Genomic DNA, 13846 nt, shown 5'->3' on the forward strand with positions numbered 1-13846 from the left:
AGACTCTTGGCGAAATGTCTGCTCCTCTTTATGTGTGAACAAACACCGTAAGTACACACGGAGCCCGCGCGGACACCGGTGTAACGCCAGAACCGGGGCTGTGATTACAGCCGTGCTCCTGGATATGTCCGTTCTTGAAAGCTCAGCTCTACTCGCTTGAAGAAAGGACCAAACCTGAAGCATGGCTCCCCATTCGCAGCTCTGCTTCAGCTGCTGCTACATTTAGCTTCAGCTGACAACAAGCTACTTTTCGTACTGAATGATGTGTATCTTTACGTATGTGCCACTGATATGTCAGTTTGCCAGATAGAATAATAAACAAATAAACTTTTAAAAGCCGTTTCGACTTACCACAGCCTCTGGAAATTACCCTTGTTTTCTTCTTAAACCCCCAAATCCTCTCTACTCATGGACCTCACAAAGCCCCTCCTTTCTTGTTTTTCATTGGCTGTAACCTCAAGGGAATACGTGCCGTACGTCTTGCTGATTGGTCTACGATCATGTCAATCCATTCCTGACACTAAAAACTTCCGTTACCAAAAGAAGTTCATGGCGCGGGATACGCGCAGCGATTGGTTGATTCGTCCTTAGTTAGGATGTAATTGGACGGTACTGTAAATATCAGTGTATATGAAGCGCTGTTCGGGATGACATTACTGTATTGTTTACTAATATACTATGAATAGTAGATGGTACTACAGTTGGACTGAGGGATATATAAAAGCATTATCATCATACACTTGCTATTAGCAATTCAAGATGTGATAATGTCATAATTAAGGCAACATTATAGCAAATTTGCTGACTGTAGTTAGGTGTATTTGTCCAAATTGTGATAATTTAAATGAATTGTGCACTGCAAGCTATTATAATGTGATAAATGAAAATACAATAAAAGTAATGGACTATATATATATATATATATATATATATATATATATATATATATATATATATATATACACACACACACACACACACACACACACACACACACATATATATATATATATATATATATATATATATATATATTGGTTTTTTTATTCGTTTTTTCCCAAAGAGTTACAAATGTAACATAGTGGTAAGAAATGCATAGCCTTTCTCTGATCAAGGATTCATAGGAACAACCTCAGATCGGGCGTTTATGCTTCACAAAAATAGATAGCACAGATCAGCTGTGCCTCCAAACACCGCGAGATGTTGCGAGATTTTGGTGGACGCGAGAAGACCTGTCGCCGTTTCTCTTCCTCCTCTCGGTTTGTTTTCGATCATAAATCCCGGGAGAGGATCTTCCCGATATGCAAGGGTCACTGACAGTCCGCATGGAAAGCTTCGGGCGCATCTTCACATTGCACTACCGCCTGATCAGATCGACATAACCGGGTGATTTTGCTTTAACATAAATAAATAAATAAACAAAGCTCAGCCCCGCTGTCAGGTCTTGTAGTCTAGGCCGTGTGTCTGCGTGCGTTATCGTGCATTCAGGTGAGCGGAGCGGCCTCCCAGCACTCATGCCACAGACGCGCGGGAGACCTTAAATACACATTCATACGTGTATTTTCTCGTTTTCTGGTTCACAAGATCTGGGACTTTTTCATCGTTTGCTGGAACCTCAACAGTGGCGGCGGCCTTTGTATGCAGCCCGGGCTCAATGGCGTCGGACACCAGCGACACGGAGGAGTTTTACGATGCGGCGGAGGATGTCAACTTCACTCCCTCACCTCATGCGTGAGTCTCATATTCAATTTAACAAAATACAGATTACTTTTATTACGCCAGTTTGATGTCTGATGTCCGTTATGAGACTGGAGAATAAAATCTGCACCTGTCAAAGCTGTCAACAGTTGCCCCGTTTCTAGATTATAGATTTACTGCTTCTGTACAGCCATATGACGTTTATTATGTGGATATATAAAGTCATATGACTCTTACAGTAGTGAGCTGTCTACCTAGACAGTATTTTTTGGACGTTCGAGTCAGCTGAGTGATTTTGAACAGCCTCAATCTCGCTTTGACACGTAGCGTTCAGCTAATGTTGTCATTATGTTGTCATTATGTTGTTTTGGAGTTATGACTCGAGCCAAACGATTTTAAATGCATTGAAATCCCAAAAATTTTCATTTCAGCTTGCCAAACCTTTCTTAGTGTGTTCCATTGATAATGGAAAGTCATTCAGATTGAGGTTTGGAATAATATGAGGATATGTAATGTTACCTGATCTTATGAGAACTGTCCCTTCAGAAATGCAGTCCAGTTTGCATTGTATCCATGTACCGTTCACTACTAATTTAGACATTTTATAAAATTACAGTATGTCCTTTGGTAAATCATGTATTTAGACTGAGGCTTTAGGTTTTAGTCACAAACATGACTGCTATTTTCAGAAAAGGAGCCGAATGACTCAGAGACCCAGTGATTCTCAATGTGAACAAAGATTTGAAGTTCAGAAAAATAATTGCTCTTTTGTGAAGAACGAGTCTCCATGTTGTCAAGTATAGAAAAGCATGGCTGGGGCCAAAGGTGTGTGTGAGAAGAGCTGTGATGTGTTGGAGGAATGTTTTGACAATGTCATCATCAGAGATTGCTGAAGGCTTATTTAAAGGTTTGTGCTCATGTTAAAAGATTAGTTCGCTTTCAGAATATATATTTCCTGATAATTTACTCACCCCCCGTCATCCAAGATGTTCATGTCTTTCTTTCTTCAGTGAAAAGGAGTTAAGGATTATGATGAAAACATTCCAGGATTTTTCTCCATATAACAGACTTCAATGGCAGCCAAAGTGCTGAAGGGCCAAACTGCAGTTTCAATGCAGCTTCAAAGAGCTCTACACGATCCCAACCGAGGAATAAGGGTCTTATCTAGCAAAACGATTGGTCAGTTAAAAAAAAAAAAAAAAGAAAGAAATGGAAAATTATACACTTTTTAACCACAAATGCTCATCTAGCACTAGGAAAGGTCAGGTACAGTTTGTTCTTCGTCTGTCTGTGTAATCCGGTTCAAAAAAGGTAGAGTAGGGCGTAAAACTCCATCTCATTTTCTCCTCCAATTTCAAAATTATCCGACATCATTGTTTTACCTTTTTTGTAAAGGTTATTTGACTTTCTTTGCATGCTCGCTTTGTAAACACTGGGTTGGAACTTCTGCCTACGTCATACATCATACGTGACCTTTCCAATGTGACTACGTTACATTATCGGTGAAGTTGAGCTAGTGCTAGACGAGCCTTTGTGGTATATGGAGAAAATACAAGGAGAAAAATCCTGGAATGTTTTCCTTAAAAAAAACTTAATTTCTTTGCAACTGAAGACAAAAAGGCATGAGCATCAGTACATTTTCAGGACATTTCTATTCCTTTTAGAGTAGCTGGTTAAAGGGTGTGTTATGAATGAGACTGAGGGGCTTGTCTGTTCATGAAAGCTGGCTCAGCTAGGCCACACTAGCTAGTTTTAATTAGGCTTGAGTTAATGTGAACTCAGTGCTGGGAGGAGCCCTCACACCCGCTCTCTGTTTGTGTACACACACAACTTGATTGACGTTTACTAATTAGTCTTATCTTGACCTAATACAGTGCTGAAGCAAATGAAGGCTTTCCTTACATGAAATTCCTTACATGTTTTGAACAAGTATGTGAGCACAAGTGTCAAACTGGAGCTGTGTGTGATTCATGATATGAGTATATTAATCCTGGCACTGTTGACCTGTGTTATTAATTATTTGTTCTTTGACTCTTTATAGGTCCCCTGCAAAGTTTGAACTTCCTCCACTTGGGGTAAGCGTTTGCTTTAATTTTCACAAACGTTCTTTTTAGTGAAAATGTTATTAAAGAGAATTTACTGAGAATTTACTGAGCAAATAGAAAGGAATTTAGCAGCATTTGCCTTTGGGTGCTTCCAGACAGAATCTGCAGACTTCCTTGATTACATTGATAAATTGTGTTAAGTGGAACTGAAGGCAAATCACCCTTATTTTATAGCTGAAGATAATAACGTGAGCAAAAACATATCATTAAAGGAACATGCGAGGGGCAGGGGTATCGTAGAGTCAGATTGTGTATTGGCCAGTGTATGGGTTTGTTGGAGTCATAAGTCTTAGTCGAGTGATGGTTCTAACCTGTTAGTGAAGTGCATTAGTCACATGAGTGCAGGATGGAAAGATGATCTGAGGTTTATAGTAGAGTTTGAGGCTCTGCTCTAGTTCTGTTTAATCATTTAAATAAAACCGATCCTGCCTAACAAGTATTTTCAAATACTTTTTGAGAATTCTGGAACTCTGTTTGAATCTGTAAGGACCTTTTACATTTGACATTTTTTAGAAAATATAAATTCTGTAAAAAAAAAAAAAAAAAACCTGACATGAAGGATTTGTATTTGAGAATTGGGTGGTTTTTCATTTGTTGCTTTTGATTGCCTGTAGGGTCCTGCAGAGAATGTGGTCCAGGTAGTCGCCGCTGGATTGGCTCAGCCTGAATCCCGCCATGATGATTCTCTTCAGGTTTGGCCATGATAAAGCTTCGCAGTTCTTACATGCCACTATTTATACCTTATATCTTTATTATTTATTGTTTCATTTTCTCTTTGTTTCACTTATAAGTAATTATAACAGAAGGAGGCTGTGTTCTCTAGTGTATGTTTGCTATTGGATGTCTGCACAAAAAGCAAGTCATTTCTCTTAAGTGGTCTATGTAAACAAAAATCAGATGCTGGGTATATGTGTTTGAAACTCTCTTGATAATTCTGCTCCTCCGGGGTATGTATTGCAAGTGGGCTGGATGCCAAACTCTTCTTGATCAATAAATGTGGACCCTGAGCCCTCTTTAGACAGAAGTCATTATTGATGTTGTAGGTAGTGGTCGACCGATATTGTTTTTTTGACTGCCGATGCTGATATCTTGAAAGCAGGGGGGCCAATAGCTGATATAAAGCCAATGTAAAATGTTTTTTATTATTATTTAAGAAATGTTTAATCATTTGACAATGGATTTAAAAAAAAAAAGTATTCTGGGAAGTTTGTGCACATTGGGAATCATATTTTTTCAAATAAAGACAGGGTAACACTCATTTTACATTCAGCACAAAGAGAAAAAAATGACGTGAATATGGCAGTGGGCAAATGCATAAAGCACAGCATAATTTGAAATCACAAGTTTAAAGTTTAAAGCATTCAATTCACACGGACCGGCCGTGTTTAAATTATATAAATATGGATTTGCTTAATGCTGATGGCAAATGAGAAAGTATTTATATATTTGTAAAATCAATCGTTATAATACTTTCTGTATACATTAATTCCTTTGTTTAACAGTTCTATCTGATTATTAGACAGACTTCTATCCGTATTAGACAGAACTGTTAACGATGAGGGAGAGTGTGAGCACTGTGTGTTCAGGTGCTGCCGCTCTCAGAGACGTCAAAATAAAAGTCCCACCTGCCAAGCCGAAAAAAGTATCGGCCGATTCCAATATTTGAAAAATTGCAAATATCGTCTGATATATCGGACAACCGCTTGTTGTAGGGAAACACTATGAGATTAGATGCCTAGTGTAAACAAAGCTTTATTCATGAATAAAGCACAATTCTCTGACTGTCCCTCTTTCTGATTGTTCTTTTCAGATCATTGATAGTATTATAGAGGAGAGTCAGAAAAGTGGAGTGGAAGATGAGTTGTTGAGAGGAGAGGAGGCCTGTCCAGCCACATCTGAAGGGGAGAAGGCAGGAGCAGAAGGCTGCAGTGTTAAAGAAAACCTGGTTCTTGAAGGCGGCCTGGTGCCTCCAGAGGATCCTGATGTGATGCCACATGACTCTGGTCGCTCTGAGCAGCTGCCTGACGTTAGGCCGAAGGAAGTGAGATCACAGGACTTTCAGGACAGAGCACCGGATGTGGCTGGTCCCGCCCAAGCAGGTCAGGACCAGGCTATGCCTCCCCCTCCTGACATCACAAGCGCTTTGGGTCAGCCATCACAACCTGCCTCCCTGCCGTGTTCAGAAACAGCTGATATTCTAGAGCAAGTCCCTATGACTGATGCAGATGGCCCTGGCCCTTCCAAACCCCCCAGACAGTTTACAGTGGAGCCAGACATTGTAGCTAGCACCAAGAAGCAGCCGCCTTCAAGGCCACCTCCGCCCACTGGGGCTCCACCTCCAAGACCACCTCCCCCCTCACGCCCCAGCTTTTCAGCTAAAAAATCCCAGGAAGTGATGCTACCAGCAGGGCTAGAAGGTAAGACTTTAAAGTTTATTATTAAAGTTCTATTATTAAAATATTGCTGGCTTAACATGTAAAAATGCAACTCTATCTATTGTGATTGACATTTATTATTGGTATAATATGAAATATGACCTAATTAACGACTATAGCGATAATATTGTGTATGATTGGTCAGTCTCTGTAGAGCCAGCAGACGAGCCGTGTGGATTGGTCAGCCCAAACGCCACAGTACAATGTATTACTAAAGAAATCCAGCACTCACTGGACCTTGCTAGCGCCACTAGCGGTGATAAAGTGGTCACTGCACAGGTTTGAATTTAATTACAGCCATTTCAAATAATAGAAATATTCAGATTTCACACTGAATATTGGACATCATACATTTATATCTGGTCTTTTGTATAAGCAGGAAAACGATGAGCAGACATCAAGTTCTAGTGGAAGCGAGACCGCTGGACCGCAAAGACCAAGATCTAACTCAGGCAGAGAGCTAACAGATGAGGTAGTGTGTGTGTGTGTGCGCGCATACTTGCATTCATATGAACCTATATTGTTGCAGGGTTGATGTTATTTTGTGGGCCAACCTGGAGGTTAGCATCACACTGGTTCCCTCAATAAAAACCCAATAGGATTTTTGCATTAGCTTTCGGATTGTTGCAGAAAATAAGCTCTGTGACTAGCAAAGGGTTAACATTCTAGTAAGTTTTGTTCATCAAGATAATCTTCACCAGTGAAAACAGCTTTTCTCAATTTTAAAGTCTAAATTCATTCGTCAGCAGTGAGACGCTTTAAATGAATTGCACAACAGTCAAATAACAGCACCACTAAGTTTCCAACAGCTCTTTCAGTCTTTATTTAAAATCTGCATGTTGGACAGTATGAGTTATGATAGTTTGCATTTGCAAGAGTGTAGATATAAATAAAACAAGAAAAGACTGTAAAAGACTGTAATGACATTTAATGTTCCATTTAGCCACTTGTTAGTAACCAGTAAGATTCATAAGTAAAAAAAAATCTCAAGTGTGATTGTAACGGATATATTTTACGTTGTAGAATAAACTTGGCGTTTTAGTAAAAAAAAAAACATTTTTATATGGGGATGATGGATCCAGGACTTGCTTCCAGGTTTAGAACGCATTCCTGCAGCACTCACAAGTGTGAGGGACACATTCTAAACTTTATTAGCATGACTGTATCAATGCGGTTAGTTCACACAGTAATCTTAACTGATTAGCTGAAACGCAGCTACGTGGGTGAGAACCAGATTAGGAGGGGGGCTGTGTCCTCATTCGTTCATTTGGGGATGGCTTTTGATTGGTTGTATTTTACACGGCCTGGTGTAATGCATCTCTTATAATGATTATTACTCAAGCCGGTAATCTGTGTGGTGTTGTTGTTGTTGTGCAGGAGATTCTTGCGAGTGTGATGATCAAGAATCTGGACACTGGTGAGGAGATCCCCTTGATTCAGGCAGAAGAGAAACTACCGAATGGAATCAACCCACTCACACTGCACATCATGAGGAGAACCAAGGAGTATATCTCGTAAGAGAGCTGCATTTCCCATAATGCACCACCAACAGTTATCTTAAATCTAAGTTATTTAGTTGGGCTCCATGGAAAAATGTGACAAATTTTCAAGATGCCTCAAATGCCCTACTGTATCCTATAATACACAATCCATCACATAGTTTTGGAAATCTTCTGAGCTGATTTTACATTTCATGTGTACTTTCAAAGATCATTTTCCTTCTTTGACACTCTGCTTGTGCTGATGTAGTGGTGCCCTCAGGAAGTAGAATCGAATCCTTTCAGTAATCCGCTTCGCTACACCCTCATCTGCCCTCGTTTTATCAGCCAGAATGAAACCTACAGACTTTTTGAAGGGAGACGGCATGTAATCCCTGTTTCTCTTCTGATTTGAAAGCACTTAAACACAAGTGGAACATTTTGGCAAGAAGTGTTTCATAATGCTGAGCTGATATCAGTTTTGTAGTTTCTGTTAGTGTTTTTAATCTGAAACAGTTGGGTAGTTGGATCTGGTCCTGGATCAGTGTTACTTCTCATCTTCTCATTTTACATCAGGATTATATGCAACCTAATTTAAAAAAAGCCAGCAGCTCTGAACACTTTAGGTTGGGATCTCACACTTTCTTCTTTTTTTTTCTTGGCAGAAATGATGCAGCACAGTCGGATGATGATGAAAAGTCCCAGCCTGCACTAACAGACACCGATGGAGGGAAATTGAAACAGAGAACGTAAGAGATGGATGTCGATTCAGAACTGTAGTCACAGTCTTGAGTAATAACACACAATGCACATGTACTTAAACCTTTAAAAGTTTAAGTACATGTGTGCGGACGATAAGATTTTTGTTTTTGAAAGAAGTTTCTTCTTATGCTCACCAAGGTTGCATTTATATGATAAAAAAAGTTATTCATTTCAGTATATTTTATAATGCTATTTATTACTGTAATGGCAAAAGTACATTTTCAGCACCATTACTCCAGTCTTCAGTGTAACATGATCCTTCAGAAATCATTCTCATATGCTGCTTTTTGTGCTAGAGCAACATTTTATTATTATCAATGTTACCTACAGTTGTGCTGTTTAATATGTTAATGGAAACCATGATACGTTTATTTCCAGGATTCTTTGATGAATAGAAAGTTCAAAAGAACAGCGTTTATTTGAAATAGAAATCTGTGTAACTTTATAATTGTCTTTACTGTCACTTTTGATCAATTAAATGCATCAATTTCTTTTTAAAACCCTCAAACGTTAGAATAGTAGTTTAATTCTAACCAAATAAAAAAACCTATATCTTGAAGGACCGCTGAGGATGATTCTGTCTGTTCTTCTTCTTTCACTCAGTACACAGCTGAAGAAGTTTCTGGGTAAGTCTGTGAAGAGAGCCAAGCACTTGGCGGAGGAATATGGGGAGAAAGCCGTCAATAAAGTCAAAAGCGTTCGGGATGAGGTGTTCCACACAGACCAGGATGACCCATCCTCCAGTGATGATGAGGGGATGCCGTACACCCGGCCGGTCAAGTTTAAAGCTGCTCACAGCTTCAAAGGGCCCTTTGACTTTGACCAAATCAAAGTAGTGCAGGACCTGAGTGGAGAACACATGGTGAGGAGAGCGTGTGGGACCTTTAAGGTCAACTTTAGCACATTTTGTGATCTGTAATGTGGATAGTTAATTATTTAGTGATGTGACCACTCCCTCTTTCCTTCCCCTCTTTCCTTCCCCTCTTTCTTTCTCAGGGTGCCGTCTGGACAATGAAATTCTCTCATTGTGGCCGGCTGTTGGCTACAGCAGGGCAGGATAATGTGGTTCGTATCTGGGTCCTAAAAAACGCCTATGACTATTTCAACAACATGAGAATAAAATACAACACAGAAGGTAACCACACACACACCTGCACGGTCTTGTATGTAAAGACTGTTATTTCTATTTAAAACATCTTGTACATAGTTCATATACAGTGGCCCCAAAACATATTTGAACACTTTCTGGTTGTCAAATGAAAGGACCTGGCATAATGAAGTGAATTTCTAGATCTAGATTTAGGTTTAAAAGATGAATCCCCACTTACTGTGTAGTTTAGCCAGAGGTTAAGCGAAGTACACAGGGAAATCAGTGAAAGCCACTGACATGCAAAACAGCGCTATTGCGTTGCTGCCCATGTAGAGTTTATGCAGAACAGTTAGCTGTTGTATGCAAAAAAACAACAACTAGTGAACTGTTAGGCTTCTTAGCCATCTCAAGCTTCCTACATGGGCAGCTTGCCACACAAGTAGATCTTTGCATGCATGGACGACAGAGTTGGGTGTTAGCTTGTTGCTAAGCTAAAGAAGTGAAGCTTTAATAATCACACACAAATATTGTGTAAAATATCTGAAATTGCTTCTTTTTTTTTTTTTAAAGCCTCTTTGGTCTCTCTTATTCTCTCTCAGGACGTGTGTCCCCATCTCCCTCTCAGGAGAGTCTGTGTTCCTCGAAATCGGATACTGAAGGAGGGGTAAGGCACCCCACCCCCCAGCTCTTTTTGTATTTCACGCTGATGAATGACTATTTAAAACTCTAAGATAACCGCTTTTCTTCCTTTCGCTTGCTCAGTTTGGTGCTGCAGTGGAAGACGCAGACACTGAGGACAGAAACCTGCCATTCCGCCAAATTCCCTTCTGCAAGTATAAGGGTCACACTGCTGACCTGCTGGATCTGTCCTGGTCGAAGGTGAGCGATTACCATCGTCATTACGCCACTGAACCACTTACGTCTGGAAAACGTTCGAAATTCAAAAGAGCAATTGGACATAATTATGTGGCTTCTTTTCTGAGTAGAACTACTTCCTGCTGTCATCATCAATGGATAAGACGGTTCGTTTGTGGCACATCTCCAGGAGGGAGTGTCTCTGCTGTTTTCAGCACATAGACTTCGTTACAGCCATTGCATTTCATCCCAGGGTACGTATGCCTCTTGTGTACTCTAGTATACACTAGTTTCTAATGCTCGCCAAGGCTGCATATATTTAATTATAAATACAGAAAGAAAAAAAAAGATTTATAGTTAAATATGATTCAAAAAAGGATTTTAAAATGTTATTTATTCCTGTGATGCAAAGCTGAATTTTCAGCATCATTACTCCAGTCTTTAGTTTCACATGATCCTTCAGAAATCATTTGATTTGGTGCTCAGGAAACATTTCTTATTCTTATCAATGTTGAAAATCATGTATTTCTTCAGGATTATTTGATAAATAGACAGTTCAGTTAAAGAGTGTTTCTTTCAATTTGAAACATTATAGATGTCTTTTACTTTCACTTTGAAGTGGCCTTGCTTTGATGGCTGTGTTTTTCTCTCAGGATGACAGGTATTTTTTGAGCGGTTCTTTGGACGGGAAGCTGCGGTTATGGAATATCCCAGATAAGAAAGTGGCACTGTGGAATGAGGTGGACGGACAGACGCGCCTGATAACAGCAGCTAACTTCTGCCAGAATGGAAAATATGCAGTTATTGGGACCTACGATGGACGCTGCATTTTCTACGACACGGAGGTGAGTGTTCTTTCTTATAAGCTTTAGATAGAAACCATGATTTTCATCTAAGAGAGAGGAGTCCCAAAAACAGAATGTACATTGCATTGATTTAGGAATTGTTGATTATTAATCACTTACTGCTTCTTTCACCATATTCTGCTCAGCGCCTTAAATATCACACCCAAATCCATGTTCGCTCCACGAGAGGCAGGAACCGTGTGGGCCGCAAAATCACAGGCATTGAGCCGCTGCCAGGAGAGAACAAGGTAAGACAGATGTGTTAGACTGCAAAGAGAAAAAGCCTGCAGTTAGACTTAAAACTCTTCTTGTTTACTATAGTATAACACAAATAATGATGCTTTTATTCAAATCAAGGTGAAAAAACTTAACGTCTCCGTTAATGCGTATCTCCTCTTCCTCTGCAGATCTTGGTGACGTCGAACGACTCTCGCATTCGTCTGTATGACCTCAGAGATTTGTCTCTGTCTATGAAGTACAAAGGCTACGTGAACAGCAGCAGTCAGATCAAAGCCAGCTTCAGGTGAGAGGACGAGTCTGACAGACATGTCCATCTCTGATCCTACACTTCTACGGAGAGCTGAAGTCAATCTCAAGGATCTTGTCTTGTTCTTGCAGTCACGACTACTCTTTCATTGTGAGCGGCTCAGAGGACAAGTATGTGTACATCTGGAGCACATACCATGACCTGAGCAAATTCACCTCTGTACGGAGAGACCGCAATGACTTCTGGGAAGGGATCAAAGGTAATACGAAATGAATCGGATTCTGAGAGCAGAAGCAGTTACACAGATATTCCAGGAATAAAATTATAATACTAATATTTCTTAATTTTTATCATTTGAATTTCTTTCATTTGATTTAATTATTATTAGTGCTATTTTTACTAGTATTATTTTACAGTCATATTGATAAATCATCAAACTTTTTTTGGCCCTACCAACAAGCACAGCAAACCTGTAGGTTGTTAATTTTTTTCCCCCTCAATAGTGCAGTTCTAACAACAATTATAGTATGTACTTTAAGGGCCTTAAATGACATGTGCCTTCTGCTTTGTAGCCCATAATGCCGTAGTTACTTCAGCCATTTTTGCTCCGCATCCGGATCTCATCGTGCCTCAGGAGCCAGGGACAGAGAAGCCCGACTCGGACCGTAAGAGTGATAGCACGGACGACTCTGAGACCATCCCATCAGGTACTGACTGGAACCTTTCCAAATAGCATTGTGAGGTCACACCAGTGCACGGAACAAAAGTAACCCATTCTTCTTCTTTTCCTCAGGGGCCCTGAAAACAGACCACACTGAAGTGTTGCTCTCTGCGGATTTCACTGGAGCCATTAAAGTTTTTGTCAATGTTAAAAAATACTGAGTTCTTGTGCTGAAAATGACACCCAGCAAGTATATAGAATTAATTTAAAGGCTCCTAAAACAAAATCAGTGTCACTTTACACCTAACTGAGCCCCCATTCATTGACCAATCAGCTGCTGGTGAGTGCTCTGAAAGGTGGAGATTATAAGCCCCGCCTTATTTGCAGAGAACAGGGACCCAGGAAGTTGGAAGGCGGGGACAGTTGAGGAGCAGGACAGATGTCATTACAGCTAACAGCATCTTTCTTTACCTTCCTTTCTTTTAAATTTGATATTGTTTGGAGAGGTATTATTGTATTGTTACTGTGTGTACTAAAAGGGCTTTAATTTGCATAGAGCAATGATGCCATTTTAATGGATGAGTGAAACTGCAAGCCTGTATGGAGGCAGAATGGATGTGAGAGACACAGGTAGTCAGCCCTTCAAACACACACACACACACACACAGACTTGAATTCCCCCCTGCGTACTTCACCCCCAAAATCAGTGTTTCTGAAAAACACAAGCTCTCACATTTCCAACATGAGCACTAACTAAACTCATTTCAATTTAAGAATCTTTGTCGGTGTTATTTTATGTTGTGAGAATAAATGAACCTGATTTTTTTATGTGTATGATTCCAGAAATAATAACAATAAAAAAAAAATCTATAAAGGTTGTTTTTTTTCTGTATGTATGCAATAAAATGCACATACACTGGTGGAACAGTCTTTTAGACACTGTTCTGCCATCGCTTAAACAAGTGTAATCTATCACAAGTTCCAGTAACTAACATTAAAGGGACCTTTCTACTGACCAGAAGGAAGATGCCCAGGGTTCCTGCTCAGCTGTGTGAACATGCCGTAGTCCTGCTGCAGAAAGGTATAGGAGCGATAAATAAGGCATTTTTTTTTTACCTGGAACTTTATTTAGTTCCTGCAGTGGAAACGCGGCTTTGTAGTGGCAAACCATGTGTTCCCAAAAATATTCACAAATGTTAATAAATTGGTTAAAACAAAAGCAGTTGAGGTTTTAGTTTGAGTTTAATTTATTATATCACTCTTACACTGTGTAAATAGGTCTTTGTGAAAATATATAACTTCCTTTATATTTGAAGAATGTATTTGCTGCTCTCCGTTACGAGTTCGATTTTGTGTTGTTGCGCATTTCAGTGTAAAACAAGCGAGGTTTTCTAAATGAATGAGCACATTTATAAACACGGACATGGACA

General features: G+C 39.8%; 2 protein-coding genes across 4 annotated transcripts in view; one reads left to right on the forward strand and one right to left on the reverse strand.

Annotated features, from left to right (window-relative positions):
- The window catches only part of LOC128004533 (kelch-like protein 13), a 41546-nt gene extending 41072 nt beyond the window's left edge, over positions 1–474 (reverse strand). For both annotated transcript variants that reach the window (XM_052592613.1, XM_052592612.1), the window contains exon 1: positions 352–474. The gene's annotated coding sequence lies outside the window, so the exon portion shown is untranslated. The remainder of the gene's footprint in view (positions 1–351) is intronic.
- Positions 475–1206: 732 nt separating this feature from the next.
- Positions 1207–13290, forward strand: LOC128004415 (WD repeat-containing protein 44). 2 transcript variants are annotated; one of them, XM_052592601.1, is made up of 20 exons: positions 1207–1488; positions 1585–1731; positions 3740–3773; positions 4418–4495; positions 5614–6220; positions 6384–6517; positions 6618–6710; positions 7616–7752; positions 8382–8465; positions 9082–9340; positions 9475–9613; positions 10168–10232; positions 10331–10447; positions 10555–10677; positions 11077–11268; positions 11415–11516; positions 11676–11791; positions 11887–12014; positions 12328–12462; positions 12549–13290. In XM_052592601.1, exons 2-20 carry the CDS (start codon positions 1655–1657, stop codon positions 12635–12637), a joined length of 2709 nt encoding a protein of 902 aa, XP_052448561.1. In that variant the 5' UTR covers positions 1207–1488; positions 1585–1654; the 3' UTR covers positions 12638–13290. The 2 variants fall into 2 exon arrangements, with proteins under 2 accessions (XP_052448561.1, XP_052448562.1); XM_052592602.1 differs by having other exon boundaries at positions 1207–1386.
- The last annotated feature ends 556 nt before the right edge of the window (positions 13291–13846 follow it).

Source organism: Carassius gibelio, chromosome A5, assembly GCF_023724105.1.
Source record: "Carassius gibelio isolate Cgi1373 ecotype wild population from Czech Republic chromosome A5, carGib1.2-hapl.c, whole genome shotgun sequence".
NCBI lineage: Eukaryota > Metazoa > Chordata > Actinopteri > Cypriniformes > Cyprinidae > Carassius > Carassius gibelio.

Excerpts from the sequence above, each read along its gene's own strand:
- LOC128004415 (XM_052592601.1), top strand. The coding sequence starts at position 1,655 with ATGGCGTCGGACACCAGCGACACGGAGGAGTTTTACGATGCGGCGGAG. Across the intron at positions 3,774-4,417 it reads TTGAACTTCCTCCACTTGGG|GGTCCTGCAGAGAATGTGGT; the intron begins GTAAGCGTTTGC and ends GATTGCCTGTAG. Across the intron at positions 10,233-10,330 it reads AATCGGATACTGAAGGAGGG|TTTGGTGCTGCAGTGGAAGA; the intron begins GTAAGGCACCCC and ends TCGCTTGCTCAG.